Below are 19,711 nucleotides of genomic sequence, written 5' to 3'. Positions count from 1 at the left end.
ACCAAGAAGCTGGCCTGGCTATGGAATCCTTGCTGGATTCAGGAATTAAAAGGGACTCAAGTATATAGCCTAACACCCACCCACCCACCCAACTCACCATCGTCTTCTCCTCCTCCTTCATGCAAGGCCCAGTGGCATCCTCTCACATGCTTCGTGCTCTGGTAGTGAGGAAGTGGGAGCAGAGGAGGTGGTCCTCTTGCTTACTTGCTGGGGAGCAGCAATCATCCCTGGTGTCACCCCAAGAGCGGGAAAGTGAACAGCTAGACTTTAGCTTGCCAGGGTGATTTTTGTTAGGGGTGGGAGGTTGTTGGGGGGGGTCAGGACTTTTGTTATTGGGGGAGCAGAACCAACGTGACTGGTCAATTAAGTATTTCTATTGTTTTATTTGATCTGTGGGGGGTTACGCCCAGGCACCCCGTCCTGGGAGAAAAGCTTAGCCCGGGGCAGAGGCCGCGGCTACCTCCTCTGGGCAAGGCGCTGGCCCAGAGCCGCTCGCACCCGAATGTGCATCTCGCCGCCTCTCGATTGAGGCTGCGTTTTTATCGCCAGAGCCAGGCAGGACTCGAGCCCGGCTTCGCCTGGCAAAGAGAACCCAAGGCCGGACCTTCAGCGGCCGGAGTTTGCTGGCGTCTCCTCAAAACCCGCAGCGGGACTCGCTCCAGGGCTGCAACCAGAAGGAAGGCGCGCCCGTGCACACCCCACGACTTGCAAACCGCGCCAAGTCTTCCTCCGCTCCGCCACAAAACCGCCTCCGAGCTTGTTCGCTGCCAGCCAATAGTCGGGTTCAGGGGGCATGTCCGACGGAGCAACGAGCCAATCGCACGTGGAGGAGGCCGGGCCTCCTTACCCCTTACCGCCGCGGGAGAAGCGGCATGGCTGAGTTGCGCTTGGCGGCGCGGGCGGGAGGCTGCTGAGCAGGTGGCGTCGGAGAACGGGATGGCTCCGCAGCAGAAGTCCAGCGTGGAATTGGTCCCGCACCGGCCGCCCTCTTCGGCCACGCGGCTCTTCACCTGGGACGAAATCCAGGCCCACACCAAGCAAGGAGCCCCGGGGCGAGAGAATTGGCTGGTGGTCGGCAGGAAAGTGTACGACGTCCGCAGCTTCTGCCAGAGACACCCCGGGGGCTCCCGGATCCTGATGAGCCACTTTGGGGAGGACGTGACGGTGAGATGAGGGTTGGGGGTCGTGTGAAAAGTGTGAAGGAGGTGATGGAGGAGAGATAACTAAGCTGCCCCGTAAAATTGCATGTCAGTCCATTCCTCTGTTCTGCTCTGTTCTGAATCTGAGCGCCTCAGATTAAGGTCTGAGGGACATATGGTGAACGGCTGATAGTCCGTTCGTCGATAAATAACAGTATGGTATGGTGATAAATCATTTAGGAGTCAATTCTCTAGTAACCTAATTAAAGTACTATCTCGTTGGCAGTAAATTCCTTAGTCAAGGCACTGTAATTAAAAATTATCCCAGTTTCATGCTGAGGAGAAATCAGTCCTAAATCCTATTATGCATCCTTGTAACATAGAAAAACACAGATTATACGTAATATATATATCATTTTGAACTTTTAAAATGACTTCTCACCTGATGCAAAAGTTGCAGATACAGTGAGAATAATGTGAGGTCATAAGCATAAATTGTTGTAAATGCCTAGAATATTATATTTATGAATAAATTGATAGGCTGCCAAAGCTGTACATTTTTCCTGAGGGTGATTGTATAATCGAAACATACTCCTGACCTCAAAGTCAGCAGCTCTGTTGAACCAATGTTTCCCTCAAGATGCAAGGATCCATCTTTGCAGCCCTTTTAAAGGGCATCATCTCAGTATCTCCCATTTTAGTCAAAGATTAAATATCAAATATGAATCTGCCTTTAGACTGTACTGTTTGCTTAAATCTGCCCACTAGTTGAGCAGTAATGTGAGAATTCTGTTTGGGAGTTGTCGTTTAGATCTAGGCATACTTGGTTTTCCGTTGTCCCATGATGCTGCTTGGGCAATTATGTCTGCTGATATTCGCTACTGATGTGGATGAGGTTGGTTTAACAGGGAGCAGATGGCCCTCAGATTGCATTTTTATGAGGAGAGGATTGCTTGCCTGCAATGCTGCTGAGATAAAGACATGGCAGACTGCCTATAAAGGAGAACTTTTGTGGCCCCATAATGAGTGGGGCTCTGGGCGTTGGCCAGTTTGCTTTTAATAAAGCCACACTGCTGTCACCCTCCAGATGTGGTGGACTCCTAACTCCCTTCAGCCTTACACACCTTGGCTAGGGATGCTGAGCTGCAGCATCTGAACATCTGAAGTGCAACACATTCTATAGCATTTTAGGGCTAGAGGAAGCTCTTTTGCTCTGCTGAAAATGAGTCCTGGAATGATGCTGCAAATTGCAGTTGTGAGTCATGCATGTTGTTTCAAAGGACATGATCCTAATGACCCTGGAGCAAGCTAACATGAAATTGGGTATTTTCTCTTTTCCTTGTCAAAAAACTAGAGTTCAGCAGCCTTGTAATTTACTCTTAATTTGTGGTTGGGTTGTGTCCAACAGGATCTAGAAATTCAACTTGAAGTAATCTCCCTGCAAAAGCACGCACCAAAGTTCCCTGAAGTGTTAACAAATTTTGCAAATCCAAAATAATGGACAATTTCCTAACTTTCAACAACGCCCCCTAAAGCAGCTGCCTTCCTCGCCCTCTCTAACAATAGGCTCCCACGTCACCATTCTTCACAGCAGGAGTGGCTGCTCAGCACTTAAAATGCTCTGCAAATTAATCCTGCCACAAGCACAATCCAGTTTGTTCTCTCTACCTCCCCCGTACCCCCGTGACTATCACATTCCAGAAATTATTTCAAGGAAGAATCCAAATGGTTCCTAATGCCAAAGTTTTCTCAAGCTACATCAGCCAGGTTTTGAGAACCACAGTCTTACTAGAAAGGTTTTTTTTTAAGCCCAAACAACAACTTTGTATAGAATTGTTTTTTATTTATTTGCTTTAGTTCCAACCCCTGTCCCCGCCCCAAAATAATATATCAGTTAGTCAGGGCACCCACTGGCCTCCACCAAACCTGTGGAGGTATTTCCCAAGCCACTTCCAAAGTTTTTTCTTTTTGTTATGGCAAGCACTGACTTGTAAGAACTCATTTTTCTATAAGGAAGTGTGAGACTATCAAAGGCTGCATACACACCATACATTTAAAGCCCCGCCCCAAAATCCTGGAAACAGTACTTTGTTCAGGGTACTGGGAATTGTAGCTCTGTGAGGGCTAAACTACAGTTTCCAGGATCCTTTGGGGGTGGGGGAGTGCTTCAAATGTATGGTTTATAAGCTGCATTATTAAGCCTCTCGCAAAGGGCTTTCTCCCTTTCTTTCCCTGCTACCTTCTGCTTTTTTCATTTCTGAGTTTGGGTTTAAGGGGAATATGGGCATGGTTCCCATTGAAATCGATGGGACTTGAGTTCCACTAACTTAGGGACTCCAGCCAACCATATGCCTCCTCTGGAACAAACTACCATATTTTTCGCCCTATAAGGCGTTCATAAAATTGTAGTTTTAGAAGGGACCCCCAAGAGTCATCTAGTCCAACCTCCTGCTATGTAGGAATCTCAGCTACAGCATCCATGGCAGTTGGCCATCCCACCTCTGCTCAGAAACCTCCAAGGAAGGAGAGTCCACCACCTTCAAAGGGAGTCAAGCATCTCTTCCCATCAGTAAGTTTAGTTGGAATCTCCTTTCAACTTGAATCCATTGCTTCAGGTCCTACTCTCCAGAGCAAGAGAAAACAAGCTTGCTTCATCTTCAATGTAACAGCCCTTTAGATATTTGAAGGGGGCTATCATTTCTCCTCTCAGACTCCCCTTCTTCTGGCTAAACGTACCCAACTCCCTCAACCATTCCACATAAGGCTTGGTTTCCAGACCCTTGATCATCTTGGTTGCCCTCCTCTGCACACAATTGTCATCATCATCACCATCACAGCATCCTTTTCTAATTTACTTGCCTATGAATTGCAGAGGAGGCGAGATTTATAATGCCTCTACTAATTTGTCCCTTTCATAAACTAAGGATTGAGTTGAAAGCACATGTAGGCACATGATCAGACTGGGGAAATGCTCGTTCATGTCCATGACTAATTTCCCATTACACAAATGGGATTGTGTTAATCCCATTTCGAAGAACTAATCCTGTGTTGCTTCTTGGTAATCACAGCATCCTTTTCTAAGCGCTCACAGACCGACCATTTAATTATATGTTCAAGGACCTTCCCTGCTATCGCTGTCAAACTCAGTGGTCTTCTCTGGGTCTTCTCTCCCTGCCCCCCTGCCTTTTGAAGATGGGGAATAATATTTGCCTGCCTTCAGTCAGCAGGGACTTCTGATAATTCTGAAAGATTATAGACAGAGGCTCTGGGATTGCATCCACAAGCTCCGTTAGTACCCTTGCATGCAGCTCATCAGGCCCTGGGGATTTGAATTCATTTAAAGTAGCCCAGAGTTCTCTCTTCCTATCTTGAGCTGCAGCTCCATCCTTTTATAATTTATTTTGTTATTACCAGGTTGGGCACTGCTTTACTTTTGGGTAAAGACAGAGGCAAAGTAGATGTTGAGCATTTCTGCCTTCTCTCTGTCACTCAATAGCATTTCTCCGTGCAGAAGACCTGCTACTTGCTTGTTCTTCCTCATGTTTCAAACATAGCCAAATAAAGCTCTAAAAATTAATTTTAATCTCTTTTGTAAGCCTGAGCTCATTCTGTGCTTTAGCCCGCCTGACTCAAAGTAAAGCAGTAAACATCCTGATCTCAGCAGTTTCAATAAACATGGAATTTAAACAAGAGTATAGGCAGCATAGGACAGTCAGGTGTAATTCCAAATGTCTCTGTCTCATGATTTCAGCCATTTACTTTTGAGCTAATTAATAGATATCAGCGTTTCTACTGTTCCTCCCAGTCCAAATTTTTAATATATTTCTCAAGCTTTCCTTCTAGCTATTCATCCCTTTATTTTTTTCACTGTCTTTATTTGAAGAACAGGTTCCCTGCCCAGCCATACATTTGCGGTATCTCCAGACTGCCCTATTCCTTCCCATGAGTTCAACTCTAGTTCTTTTAGCGTCTCCTTCGCCTGCTCATATTTGTAGATGCTCATTAACTGCATTCAAATGATAGGTTCATGCATACCTTGCCTGACAGCTGTCATCGTTCACAAGTTTTGCAATGAATTGCTAGCCCCAAAGGGAGATTATTCACCCGAAACACCCACCTTGAAGCTGCATCTTCATCTTTTTTGGGTGGGGGGGGGGAATGTGGAGAAGTGGAAATCCCTGCTTTGCCCTCTTCCAGTTTTTCACACCTGCGTAACGACAGAACTTGAAATGCACTGTGACAAATTCCTTTTGCACAACAAGATGTTTACTGATATTTCGAAATGACTGAGCCTTCAATAAAAGCAAACGGTAACCTAGAGCTATTTATACATGTTATTGCGCATGAAACTCAACTGCGCAATCCTATGCCTGTCTATTCAGAGGTTAGTTCTCATAGGGGGAGTGCTTTCCCTTGGGAGGCCTGCGCTGCACCCAGCTTCTTACTACTTTGCCGCCAGGCAAATACATTTTTGTTTTCCTGGGCATTTGGGCAACAGCCAGTGATATTGTATTGTATTGTTAAATTCATTTTATTTAGTACAATTTATTAAAAGTAATTGCACATTTGTTTTGTACAGTTACTTTATATTGTTTAATGTGTGTAAATTGCTTCAGGATTTTCAGTGGGAAGCAATCTGTAAGTGCTGGCCCATTAGAGCAGCTAGTGCACTGGCCTACCAGTCTAAGTCTGCCCCCAGCCAGTTGCCCCCAGCCTGCCTTTCTTTCCTGCGGCTGGTCCAGGTTTGTCAACTTCCTCCTCTTCCTCCTCCATTTCTGTTGTCCTTGTAGAACTCTGCAGGGAAAAGAATGGGAGCAAAGCTAGAATGAGTTGGCTCTGCTGAGCTAAATGGACCAAGGATCTCATAGAATTCATAGAATCATAGAGTTGGAAGGGACCCTGAGGATCATCTAGTCCAACCCCCTGCAATGCAGGAATATACAGTTGTTCCATTGGGGATCAAACCTGCAACCTTGGTGTTATCAGCACCATGTTCTAACCAACTGAATCAGACCGCCAGTGTAAGAGAACTTCCTTTGTTTTACTTCCGTCAACTTTCTGCTGTTTCATGATTGAGTCGCCTTTTCATAGAATCACATTGTCTGTGTGTGTGTGTCTGTGTCTTGTAGGCTCGTGTATTCCAACTCCCTGCTCAGTCCAGAGCTAGGGCATCCTCAACAGATGGTTGAGGATGAGCTCAATACACACCACCCGTCTGCTAGTTACCCCACAAACTCCTCATCTGTTGTTTTACTTTTGATAAACCCGCACATTCCTTTAAGAGGAACATTGCCAGAGAAATTGGGGGGCTGGTAGCAGCACCGGGGAGAAGGGCACACAGTGGCCTCACTCAATATTTCCTGGTATTGGTTTTGCCTTCCCTTCTTTTCCCCCTGTGGACTTGTAGGATGCCTTTGAAGCTTTCCATGTCGACAAGTCATTGGTGAAGAAGTATTTGAACCCGCTACTGATTGGGGAGTTGGCACCAGATCAATCCAGTTTGGGACCCAGCAAAAATGTAAGTCTCTCCTAACCCCTGGGTGTGAGATGTGAACCCAAGAAGAAGTAAGGTTTCCCTCCGTACATGTTACGTGCATTCTGGAGTGCTTAAAGGAGGATGCCATGCGCTGGTCTGAACCTGTAAATGGTGGCAACGGGCTGATAGAAGGGGAGAAGCCCTGAGCAGAATTAGACATTAAAACTCTGGTCACACCCTCCCCTTGCTGCTCCTAAGAGCACAGGCTACTCCAACATTTCCTAGAGTAGAGGCAGCTGTCATTTTTAAATTTCTTCTACACAGGAATCACTCATCATGGATTTCCGTGAGCTGCGCACCACTATAGAGAAGATGGGACTCCTGAAGCCCAACACTTACTTTTTCATGGCGGTGTTCCTTCACATCCTGCTCTTGGATGCTGCGTCCTGGCTCACCTTCTTGTATTTTGGAACCTCTTTACTGCCCTTCACTGTCTCTGTGGCACTTTGCACAATGTCCCACGTAAGTTGTCTTGCTCCGTGAATAAAGCCAAAGGCTGGCCTTCTGTTCTAAGCACCTGAAACCAGCTTCCTTGGTCATCTTCTACTACCCTGGTGAAGCCAGTGCTCATTCTGGAGGTCATCTTTATCACTGGGATTTTTGTCGCTCCCAGCGTTAATGGGTGCAATGCCAGTCCTTTGCAGTGAGACGTTTGTTTATCCTCGGCGATTTATGAGTTGTATGGGTATTATTCAGAAATTCATGCCTGCATTTACCCATGTAGTATGCATGGCACACAGATTACTCTAGAGCTACCACATGCAATGACATGATGGCTTCTTTTGAATTAAATGATGCCGAAGGGACCCCAAAAGCCGTTCAAATGATAGGCAGGCCATTGTTCTAAGCAATCTCCTTTGCCTTCCAGATCCAGGCTTCATGGTTCCAACATGATTTGGGGCACCTTTCCGTCTTCCAGAAGCCCAAGTGGAACCACCTGCTTCACAAATTTGTGATGTGCCATCTTCTTGTAAGTACTTGTTTTTGAAAACTTTTATTTTTTTGAGAGGGGTGGGAAGGGTAAGAGATCTGGATTGATTATCTGAAAATCAAGCTACCATATTTTTGGACAATGTGCATAATACACTAAAAGGTGTGTGTGGGGGGGGGAAACGTTCTAGTTCTTTGTGGATTTTTGTTCCCAAAAGCCTTCCCACAGCCCTCCCATTGCATGGTGGGTGCATATATACTACAAACAAATCAGTTTTATACCAGAGGAACTGTCTTGGCTTCCCCTAAAGCCGGGATGGGGAACTTTTGGCCTTCAGCTGTTACTGGGCTACCACTGCCCCCTTCCCTGACCATTGGCTGTGCTGGCTGGAACTCAGGGGAATTGCAGTTCCAACAGCATCAGAAGGACCACACGTTCCTCACTGCTGTCTAAATGAACCCTGTGTGCTGCAGCAAAGGTGCCTAGAATCCTCTTATTAGTCTCCCTGCTCCCCTCGACAGGACCAGAGTTCCTAGGACTTCCTACGAAGAGGGACTGACTCTTAATGTGGCCTAAATCTGTCAGTACGCCTTTCAGCCGATGTGCAGCAACTGGGCTCAATAACTGGTTCTTCCCTGACTGGGCTAGGCGACTGGAACACTTTCAGAGGCCTTCCAATCCTGGAAAACAGGTCTCAGTGCACTGGACTCACAGCTGTGCATTGTGAGCACCAGACTCATGCAGAGTATAAATAACGCGGAAGCTAGCTGTGAAGCATAACTCCTTTTATTTCTGATAGCTACTACAAACTAAAGAACTACTGGCTTGCATGAGTGTAACATCTCCCACTCAGCCATCTAGTCACTACATATATAAGACTGTCTCCACACAGAGTCAGGCAGTCAGTCAGGAGCGGAAGAGTAGAAGAGCAGTTTCCGCCCCCTCCTTTCTCAAAACATCAGATCAGGAGATTCTTGCAATGGGAGGGGGTGAAAATATCAACAAAATCTACAGTGCAGTGATCTCCTTGGTTTTTTACCTTTAGCTGTGCTGTAGATTTGACTTCTTCTCTGACCTTCCTTTCAACAGGGGGCATCGGCCAACTGGTGGACTCTCCTGCACTCACAACATCACGCAAAACCCAATTGCCACAGCAAGGACCCGGACATCGACATGCACCCTGCCTTGTTTGCTTTGGGGAAGACCCTCTCTGTGGAGGCAAGTTTCATGTTGCTCTCATGCCCTTCAGAAAACAATGAATGCTTCCTATCTGTTCCTATGCGCTACCTATTTGTAGTATAGCTGTATGTTTGGTCGCCAGATTTCTACCTTAAAAAAAACCCACACCAACAAATAATACATGCCACTTAATATTTTGGGGTGGGGTTGGGAATCCAGGGAACTAAATTTATGTTGACTGGCAAGAAGTCTATGTATGTAATAATGATATGGTTGCATTCAGGGAAGTGGCAAGGTGCCTGTATGGCTGGGATGGGGAACTTGTGGCCATTCACATGTTGTTGGACTCCAGCTCTCATCAGCCCCAGTCAATATGGCCAATGGCAATGAAAATTACAGGACGGCAACATACGAGGAGTTGCAGGCTCCCCCTTCTGTAGGGCCATTTTTATCAGAATGTGACTGATTTGCTTTCACAGCTTGGGGTAAAGAAGACAAAGTATATGCCTTACAACCACCAGCACAAGTACTTCTCCTTCAGTAAGTGTTGTTGTTCTTGTTTGAATTTATATACCACCCTATACCCAGCAGTCTCAGGGCTGCTGGGTATACGGTAAGAAAAGATCACAATATATAAAATAAAAATAAAAACAATAACCCAGTAACACCCCCCCAAAAGAGCCACATTTTAAAAGGGTATCGGGATGTCAATCAGGTCAACCAAAGGCCTGGTTAAAAAGGAATGTTTTTTGCCTGGCGCCTAAAGGTGTAAAATGAAGGCGCCAGGTGAACTTCCCTGGGGAGAGCATTCCACAGACAGGGAGCCACTGCAGAGAAGGCCCGTTCTTGTGTTGCCACCCTCCGGACTTCTTGAGGAGGAGGCAAACGAAGGAGGGCCTCAGAAGATAATTCAGGGTCTGGGTAGGTTCATATGGAAGTATGACTAACTTCCTGCAATGCCATGGGAGTTAGTGGAGTCCGTTGGCTTATGGTGAATTATAATGATACCATCGTAGTCATGGGCACATGATAGTGTGTAGCGGCTACATCTGCAAAAACCCTGTGCCCAGCAGGTGGACAGTGCTGTGCACCTCTGTTCTACTTGAACCGTCACTCCACAGCATTCTCATATTCCCTGTTGATAGAAGTTCCTGCCAGAGCAGTGTTTCACCCCTGTAATGTGTATTTGCATGCCATACCTGGACCCTAACACCTTGTAGGCCACCATTATGCTACAGTGGAGCTTGGAAGCACAGGACAGACTGTAGGGGAATCCCTGTGCCAGAGCAAGGGAATGAGTTCGTCTTCCCAGTTAATGGGATCATATGGTTGGATCCAGACTAAATTAATGGTGGCTTAGTTCCATTCAAATCAATGGGACAAGTTAGTATTGACTAAGTTTAAGCCGCTTTGATCTCTGCGAGAACCGTTAGTCCAGATCCAGCCCGCAGTCCATAATATCCTGTACCCAGTTACTTTTAACTGTAGTGAAACTTAAGGCATTCTTCAGTAGCCACACCTAGATTATCAGCTTGCACTATCTTCTTCCCAGTACATCTGGTTTATTTTACATATTTTGTATTTTAATTATGTGGCTAAGGCATCTTTCTTTTGCTATCTTCATCAGCGTTGCCTCCACTGTTGTTCCCTACCTTCTTCCAATATCACACCTTCTACATTGCTTTCAAGAAGAATTACTGGGTGGTAAGTATTGCATTATCTGAGTTACAGATGAAGCAACAGAAGAGCCCTCACTCCTATTCCTGGCTGGCTGGCTTCTTGGGTGTTCTGAGGCATTTTGTGTTTTAATATTTTGTTGGTAGCCGCTCAGAATGGCTGGAGCATCCCAGTCAGATGAGCAGCATATAAATAAAAAAATATTATGACCATTATCTCTCAAATTATAGAGCAATCACTAATGCTAGATCCAGTCTTGGCCTTGCTTTCAATAGAAAGGAATACAAATCCCAGAGTATCTTATAAGACACTGGTCTTTCTGTTACTAACAATGTCAAGAAACTCAATAGTTAGTCAATGGAAATCTTGCTCACATCCTTCAGTTGATTATTGGTATGGTAGACTGTGGGATCTAGCTCTCTCTGTGCATCTCACATTTCAAAGAAAAGTGAGTAGAGGAGAATCTAAATAAGATCATTTTTATGCTATTTGGTCTATACAGTGGTACCTTGGGTTACAGATGCTTCAGGTTACAGACTCTGCTAACCCAGAAATAGTACCTCGGGTTAAGAACTTTGCTTCAGGATGAGAGCAGAAATCGCGTGGCGGTGGGAGGCCCCATTAGCTAAAGTGGTACCTCAGGTTAAGAACAGTTTCAGGTTAAGAACGGACCTCCAGAACAAATTAAGTTCTTAACCCCAGGTACCACTGTACTTTTGACAATAGACCCTGTCTATATATACTGTATAGACAATAGACCCCCAATAATTCAATTACCGTATTTTTCGCACCATAGGGCGCACCGGACCATAGGGCGCACCCAGTTTTTAGGGGGGGAAATCAAGAAAAAAAAATTTCCCCCCAGCCCCAAAGAGCAGCGTACAGGCTGCGCACAACCTCTCCCTGCCGGAGCGGTTGCGCACGGCTATGGCACAAGCCAAGGCAGCGAGCAGGATGGATCCCGCTCGCTGTTTTGCCTTCCCCCTTAGCCCTGTGCAGCCTCTCCCTCCCGGGAGAGGCTGCGTGGGGCTAAAGACTCCATAGCCCCGTGCAGCCTCTCCTTGCCGGAGGGGTTGCGCGCAGCTATGGAGCAAGCCAAAGCAGCAAGCAGGATGGATCCCGCTGGCTGTTTTGGCTTCCCCTTAGCCCCGTGCAGCCTCTCCTTGCCAGGAAAGGCTGCATGCGACTAAAGACTCCATAGCCCCGTGCAGCCTCTCCTTGCCGGAGGGGTTGCGCGCAGCTATGGAGCAAGCCAAAGCAGCAAGCGGGATGGATCCCGCTCGCTGTTTTGCCTTCCCCTTTAGCCCCGCGCAGCCTCTCCCTCCCGGGAGAGGCTGCGTGGGGCTAAAGACTCCATAGCCCCGTGCAGCCTCTCCTTGCCGGGAGACGCTGCGCAGGGCTTTCCTGGCTTTACTGTGAGGTGGGGGGATTCACCCACCTCCCGCAAAACCGGCAGAAGCCGCGCAACTCCTTTAAAGAGATCGCGGCTTCCCCTGGCTTTTCTGGGAGGTAGGAGAAGGGACTGATGCGGCCAGTCAGTCCTTTCTCCCTCCTGTGGAAAAGCCCGCAAGAGCGCACGGAGCTTGTGTGCAGCTCTTGGGGGCTTTTCCTGCCTGCCTCCCCCCTGCATTCGCTCCATAGGACGCACACACATTTTCCCTTGCTTTTTAGGAGGGGAAAAGTGCGTCCTATGGTGCGAAAAATACGGTAAGTTTGTGGGGAGGATATATTTTAGAAGATTGGGATAAAGAGATATCTCAATGCCTTGGATTGTGATTATAAAAAGGATACATTGCATGAATTAATGTAGGGTATTATCTTCCCTTTCCTTCCCCTCCATTCTATCTATTCTCATTCTCCTTTGTTTTCTTTTTGTATCAATATTTTTTATGATGTTTGTATTTCATCTATATTTATCTTTATTTTAAAAATTGATAAAGTTTCTTTAAACAAAAAAAAGCAGTTTCTGCTCAACATTGGTTAAATGACATTATGTTATGTTAGCTTGAGTACTTCAATCACAGCCTTGTTTCAACCACAAGGCCTATCAGCAAAACTTTCTGTTGCACCTCTGGGGTAAAGGATTGTAGGGGACAATAACAATGTGAACTATGCTTTCTCCATTCTGACAGCTTCTTCCTTTTGTTAGGATATTGCCTGCATGCTGAGCTTCTTCATCCGATTCTTCATCGTCTACGGGTGTTTTCTAGAAATAAAGAGTCTTCTTATATTCTTCTTCTTGGTCAGGTATTGTACAGCACAAAACCCCTCCCGATTCAACTAAATTTACTCAAAGCTGCCTTAGTGAAAGCAATGGGACTTGAGCTTGCGTTGGCTGACTTATCCTTTTAGTTGAATTGGACTTCACCATGACCAACTTCAGCTGGCTTGGTTGGCCATCTATATTTCTGTGGTGGAAATGCCCCAAAATTCAACCCTTTGTGGACTTCAGTCCTACAAGAAGTCTGCAAAATAGCAAGACAAGTATTAGAAGCATCCCCAGAACTGGTGTTGGAGAAATTCAAAAAGAGGTTCCTAGACAGGAGGTATCCTTCCCAGGCACCCAGGATAAGGATGCAGGCTCCCAGTGAAAAGATAGGCCTTTATTGAAATACAAATGTGCACAGGATGCTCCTTATTTTTGAAGCTGTCCCTATGTGCACTGAGGCCACAAGGCAAGCCAAACAAACATATGACACACACACCCCAAACCTTTTGTTTTGTATACAGGCAACTCCTAATTTATGTTCCAAGGCACTGTGGGTTTAAGTGAAATTGCATATATTTGAAACACCATTGAAAAAGCCTGCAAACGCCTTGTTTTATTGAATATTATGTTTCCTATCTGGTCCTTTGATTAAAATGAATTTTCAAAGTTGGTTGTAAGTTACTGTAATTTTCTAAAAGAAATGGCTTTCTCTTGGCATATTACAAGTAAAAAGTTAAATACTGAGACTCTGAGAGAGCTTAGTAAGCTCAGCCCGACATTTAAAATAGCCAAGGATGCCAGCAGGGCTGATTGGATTCCATTCCTCTGGTGATGAACACTTTTCTGTGTCTGACTGTGCCTTACTGGGGTTATTTTGGAGGGCGGGGTCAGGAAGTTCTGCTTGCAATGTTTTCTGCTGAGTTGCTCACATTATCTGCTGAAGATTGTCTTTCCTAAAAATGACAGAATGGGAAGAGAGTTCAGAGCTGCATTGCAATTATGAGATGAGCAGAGATGGGAAAGGTTTGCTTGCTGCTATGGGACCGTCTATTCACTTTTAGTTTTTTCTGCTTGTGGCTTTATAAATAAAATAATGTGAAAGCCACCTTTTCAGTTCAGTTTGAAAACACAGAAAAATGAGTGTGATGTTTTCAGGGACTCAGATTTTTCTGCAAGACACCAGATTTCACACAAGGCTTTAAAAAAAAAGCATTTTCCCAATATGATTGGATTAGTGAATTACGCTTTCTACTGTATTACTACTCTATTTCCCCATGCAGGATGTTGGAAAGCTCCTGGTTTGTCTGGGTCTCCCAAATGAATCACATACCCATGACTATAGATTATGACAAGAATTTGGACTGGGTGTCCATCCAGGTAATTTTTTTTTTTACTCTAGCAACTGTATGGCTATACATGGGACTGCTCTATATCCTCTCAAAAGATCATTCTGGGTTCTAATTCAAGTTGACCAAGATGCTGCCCTGGGTGTTTATCAGGAAACTGGAGGAAAAGCAGACATGAGTTCAGATAAGGAGGCATTAGCGCAGGGGTGGCGTCTTGTAGCCGTTCAGATGCTGCTGGACTGTCATTAGCACTGTCCATGCTGGCTAAGGCTCATGGGAGTTGTAGTTCAACAACATCTGGTGGGGTCACAGGTTCCCCACTGCTGCTTAGTGGACTCAACTAGACTAGGGAATCATGGGAGCTGGAGATGCAGCAAAGATGCAGTTCTTTCAGTGAGTTGACGGGGGCGGTAAAGAAGCAGGAGAGAGCAACAAGGAGCAAGTTGATTCTGGGGATGGGGAATCCATGGTCCTTCCAGGTGTCACCAGACTGGGCAGATTCACATCATACATTAAAGCACATCCAATGCACATTTAAAACCCATGACTCCCCCCAAAGTATCCTGGGAACGGTAATCCTTCCTCCTTAATGTCAGCCTTAGCAAATTTCAGTTCTCATGAGTCTTTGGATGATGCTATATGCCTTGGGTGTGCTTTAAATGTATGGTGTGGGCCTGCCCTCCAACTCCTACCAGCGTTAGCCTTCTTGGCCACTGGTCAGGAATGATGTTAGTTGTAGTCCGGCAACATCTGGAGGGGTTACAGGTTCCCCATCCCTGGGCTTAGACTATGGTTTAGGGGCAGAGGGGAGGCAGAACGAACCCTGCAAGTATTTAAGAAGCAAGCAGAAGGAAACAAAGAGCGTGGAGAGTAGCTGGTAGCAAGAGGGACCAGAAACATACCCTTGAGAGATTGAGGAACATCTAGAGAAGATGTTCACAGAGGATCACAGAGCAGCTTACAATAGAAAAACACAGATACATAACATAAAAATCATTGTTGATTGTGCTGTAACAATCAAATAAGCTCTTTTTAATAAGGGGGAGAAACAATGTATTAGGCTGACAAATTTAAAAAATGGCTTTTCATTCTGCCCCCCCGGTAGAATTAGGACCCAGCTGTAGTCCTGTTTGTTTTAAAAAGTAATCTAATCTTTCCACATACTGTGACTGCTCACTTCAGCAAATGCTGGCGTTGCAACACTCACAAACACATTTGTGTCATTGTGTTCTTATCATCAGTATTCTGTCGTCACTTGACAATCACCCAAAATGAGAGGGTGAGCCTTCTTGGGACCAGAGCAGGGCATCTCCTGGCTCCTGCTAGGACTGGAGTGAAAGCTGCCAAAAAGAATCAAGTGAAACAAGACAAACCCACCTTCTTTGCTCCTCACAATCAATCTTGGAATCCCAACATGCTTCAGAGAGGAGCATCACTAAATTTCCCACTGTCCATAACAGTTGCCCACCACAGTATCACAGTGTAGCAGCAGTTCTCCCCAGTAACCCAGAAGGGCTAATGAAGCAGATGGCCACAGCATCCCTTCCCTTCTGAAGAACAGTCTCTAGTTGGGTCTGAGGGTTGTAACAGTAAAAAGTGGGGAATGGGCAACATGGCAGACATGGGACCCACTGTAGGCTCTTTGGTAACGTGAGGATTGCAAGAATGTGGTGCTGACATCTAGTCTACTTTGCTAACTATGGGAGGGATTTGGTAGTAACTTAGGGTTGAATCCAACAAGGTCGTTGCGCAAGCAAAACTTCTGCTCACACAACAGCATTTCCCTGCCCCTTTCTCCCTCTGTACCCCACTGCCAAATCTGCTCTTGAGGGTTGAGGGGGAACTCGGGGCGCATTGGGAGGGATGTGGTGGGGGGAGAGAAAGTTCTTTTGCATTGAGTAGAAGTTCTTCTACTTGCACAATGACTTGGCTGAATGCAACCCATAGCCGTCATACCAGGAGAGAGAGAAAGCTGTCAAGTGCTTCAACGTCCACCCACTTGTTATTTCAGCTCCAGGCGACATGTAACGTTGATCATTCCTGGTTCAACGACTGGTTTACTGGGCACTTGAATTTCCAGATTGAACACCAGTAAGTATGGACTGCAAAGAAGTGCTTTCTCTGGGTTGTATGTAGGTGAGTGAAACCCTGCTCACACAATGGGGCTTTTCTGGCTCTTACCCTACTGCCCCTTGAAAAGCAACTCCCTAGGGATGCAGGACTCTCTGGAATAGTGTGAATCAGGACGTGCTGGGAGAGGCTACACTGGGAAAGGGAACACAAGAGAAATCAGCGCGTTGCCTTGTGCAAGTAGACATGCTGAGCCAGTTGTGTGAAACTTCTTTGGATCCAAGCCAACACATCCTAGGAATGCTTTTCATGCTGTGTGATTCTCTGTAGGAAGAACAAATGTTGAGTATGTGAAGCAATTTTTCTGTTGTTCGGTTTTCTGGATGACTGCCTTGTCTGATTTCTACACCAAATGTGATTAGCAGAACTTGAGGCAGAATTGTTTTGGTTTTCCCCGCCAGTCTCTTCCCTACGATGCCCCGGCACAACTACTGGAAGGTGGTCCCTCTGGTGAAGTCTCTGTGTGCCAAACATGGCATTGAATACAAGTGCAAGCCCCTGCTGACAGCCTTTGCAGATATTTTACGGTATGTATCAAAGGAGAAATGTGGCATAAAGATACAGATGTGCAGTGGGAAGAGAAGTAAGGCAGCTTACTCTCATTTTCTGCAGGGGTGGATAAACCAGTGGCATGATCAGACCGGCCAAGCAGCTTTTAGCATCCCACTGCTCTCATCAAATTTTACTGGCACTGCTTTTGCATATATTTTGCCAAGCCACTGCTGTCAAGTCAGATGGAGAATGCTGTAATGCTTCCAGAATGCTCCAGTCTGCTCCAGTGTCTCCCAAGTTTTGACAAAACACTGGGGCACCCATTTCTGTTTCTGCAGCACCCTCAGTGGCAGAGGGCTGCCTCCCCCCCGCAGAAGACACAACTGGTAGCAATTGGCAGGGGCTGGCCAGCAGCCACCGCACAAACTGCTCAACTGTTTTAAAGGAAAAGGTGCATTTCCAGAAATAACACAACAAAGTATGACTTGGAAGCATCGTTTTCATTGTTTCAGCAGCCTTTTCCCAGGCCTTCCTGAATTAGTCATTTCTGCAGCATTTAATTCTGGTTGCTTTCATGGTTCCCAACTTTGTTTTTTATTACTTGTGGTGCTTTCTATTCCTGTACATCCCTCAGGTATTTTTTAAATACAGGGTGATTTGTAAATTTTGAAATTAAAATAAGTAGCCGCCGCACCCCCTTTCACCATTCTTGCAGCTGGCTCGTCACTGGCTCATGGCCAGTTGGGGAATTGCATACAGCTCTAGTGGCAAAAAAAGGTTGACTACTGCTGAGTTAGAGATTTCTGCTTTCTTGATCTTTACCCAGATTCCTGCCTCTCTATTTAACTTGATTGTATCTCGGGCATCTTACCCTTTCTTTTCCACAACACTTAATTAGTTTTCTCCCACCCCAACCTTTCTCTTACTGCAGTTCCCTGAAGGATTCTGGAGAGCTCTGGTTGGATGCCTATTTGCATAAATAAGTACTGGCTTTATAGAAAACAGATTCATTCACGATGTCTCCACAGATGCCTTATACCAGCAGATTGCCTTGAACGTTTTTCCAGCTCCCAGTGTTTCATTGTTTCCTATTTATAATAAAATTTATGTCTGATACCATGCTTTCCCCATTTTGTACATCTCCCTTTGAACCTGGAAGTAAAAGTTGTTAACAGAGGTCCTGAATGAGCTGCCATACAGTGAAAGGAAGAAAGGGTGGGGGTATATGCATCTGAAGGAAAAGACTGTGCACTCTTTTAAAGGGCTTCTTTTCTCTGAATGATGAGATGTCATATGCTGATTCTCTGAGGACCCAATCCAGGTAAAAATTCTGTATGCTTAAGCCCATTGTTACCAGTCATGTGCCATTTACCGTATTTTTCGTCCCATAGGGCGCACCTAGTTTTTTTGAGGGGGGGAAATAAGGGGGGGAAATTTATTTCCTCCCCCCAGGCGCGGGGGAAGCCCGAGCTTCCCCCGACCCCAGCCCCCAGAACAGGCAGCTCTCCGCAGAGCGGTGGGAGAGCTGCGCGACTTCGCACAGCTCTCCCACTGCTTGCCGAGAGCTGCACGAAGCCTGAAGCCTGGGGGGAGCTCAGCTCAGCGCCCCCCAGGCTTCTGGGTCCCGGCAGCTCTCCGCAAAGCGGTGGGAGAGCCGCGCGACTTCGCACAGCTCTCCCACTGCTTGCGGAGAGCTTCCTGAAGCCTGGAGAGTGAGAGGGGTCGGTGCGCGCCAACCCCTCTCGCTCTCCAGGCTTCAGCGAAAGCCTGCATTCGCCCCATAGGACGCACACACATTTCCCCTTCATTTTTGGAGGGGAAAAAGTGCATCCTATAGGGCGAAAAATACGGTACCTGTATGAGTAGGTAGCTCCTGGTCCAAAAAACGTTCTGCACCTCTGCTTTAAGGTTTATGCATTTTTTCAACACCTGGTTTACACAATAGGAAACCTACTACACACCAATTACCTAAACTGGATTGTGGACCATGTATGTGTTTCTAGTGCACTGGAGAGGTGGGCTCAGTGTCCCTTTCTTGATATTGCATAATGAACAACTACCAGGCCACAAAGTTTGGCTTATCCCCTTGAGAATGTTGATGTATTGTTGGTTGTTTTTACATATAAAGGTCCCAGGTTCATTTCTTGGTATCGCCAGGTACAGCTGGGCATGTCCTGTCTAGAAAACCTGGAGCTGCTGCCACTCCATGTAGACAGTACAGCGCTAGATGGACCAGGGGTCTAACTCAGTATAAAACAGCTTCCTATGTTGTTTCTATCACTTAAAATGAGGGTGATTTGCAGAAACCACATATGGGTATAGGTCATATTTCCTTCTTTTCATGATAATCATGCATATGTGAGTTATGAAGGTATGAACTAATTTTTAATCAAACCCATCAGCTAGCTGTTAAAGCAAAAAGGTCAAAGTACTATAGTAACACCTGAAGTAGACAGATATTCTGGATTATCATTCCCATTATCTCTGCCCGTTGAATTGGAGCTGATGGGAGTTGTGGTCCAAAGTTTATGGGAGGTACTACGTCTTAAGGCAGGCATAGGCAAACCCCAGCCCTCCAGATGTTTGGGACTACAATTCCCATCATCCCTAGCTAACAGGACCAGTGGTCAGAGATGATGGGAATTGTAGTCCCAAACATCTGAAGGCCCAGAGTTTGCCTGTGCCTGTCTTAAGGCATGCCAAAGGCACAATCCTGTTTAGACAGCTGTATATGCCTATTTGTATTCCCAACGAACAGAACCCAAACAAAATTCTAGCTTCTACTGTCTCAAAACCTTGGCTACTTTAAATCAACAAAACTATCACAATTATATTATTTTCATATCAGTTGTTATAAAGGAAGATTAAATAATCAAAAGAGAGCTTTATTGTATAGTTACTACAAATCTTAAAAGAGAAAAGTGCTAGTGACAGGATTGCTTCTACATTGGTTCTTTAAGCTTTCACCCTGGTGCTAAAACCAACATAAACCTAAAATATGGAAAATGGTAACAGAACTTTACAATTTGGTTTTCTTAATCTGAAGGCCAAACAGAAGTGGCTTCATTTTTT

General features: G+C 45.8%; 1 protein-coding gene across 1 annotated transcript; it reads left to right on the top strand.

Moving 5' to 3' along the window:
- The first annotated feature begins 90 nt into the window (after positions 1 to 90).
- Positions 91 to 17,755, top strand: LOC310746787 (acyl-CoA (8-3)-desaturase-like). The gene is made up of 12 exons (XM_083580883.1): positions 91 to 1,164; positions 6,547 to 6,657; positions 6,940 to 7,137; positions 7,544 to 7,645; positions 8,696 to 8,824; positions 9,265 to 9,325; positions 10,413 to 10,489; positions 12,612 to 12,709; positions 13,952 to 14,048; positions 16,029 to 16,108; positions 16,549 to 16,674; positions 17,571 to 17,755. The coding sequence occupies exons 1-12, from the start codon at positions 937 to 939 to the stop codon at positions 17,620 to 17,622; spliced, it is 1,359 nt and encodes a 452-aa protein (XP_083437009.1). The 5' UTR covers positions 91 to 936; the 3' UTR covers positions 17,623 to 17,755.
- Positions 17,756 to 19,711: the final 1,956 nt, after the last annotated feature.

Source organism: Podarcis filfolensis, assembly GCF_964270895.1.
Source record: "Podarcis filfolensis genome assembly, chromosome: 1".
In the NCBI taxonomy this organism is placed as follows: domain Eukaryota; kingdom Metazoa; phylum Chordata; class Lepidosauria; order Squamata; family Lacertidae; genus Podarcis; species Podarcis filfolensis.
The sequence above is the reverse complement of the archived record's forward strand: the minus strand, read 5'-3'. Positions and strand labels throughout refer to the sequence as shown.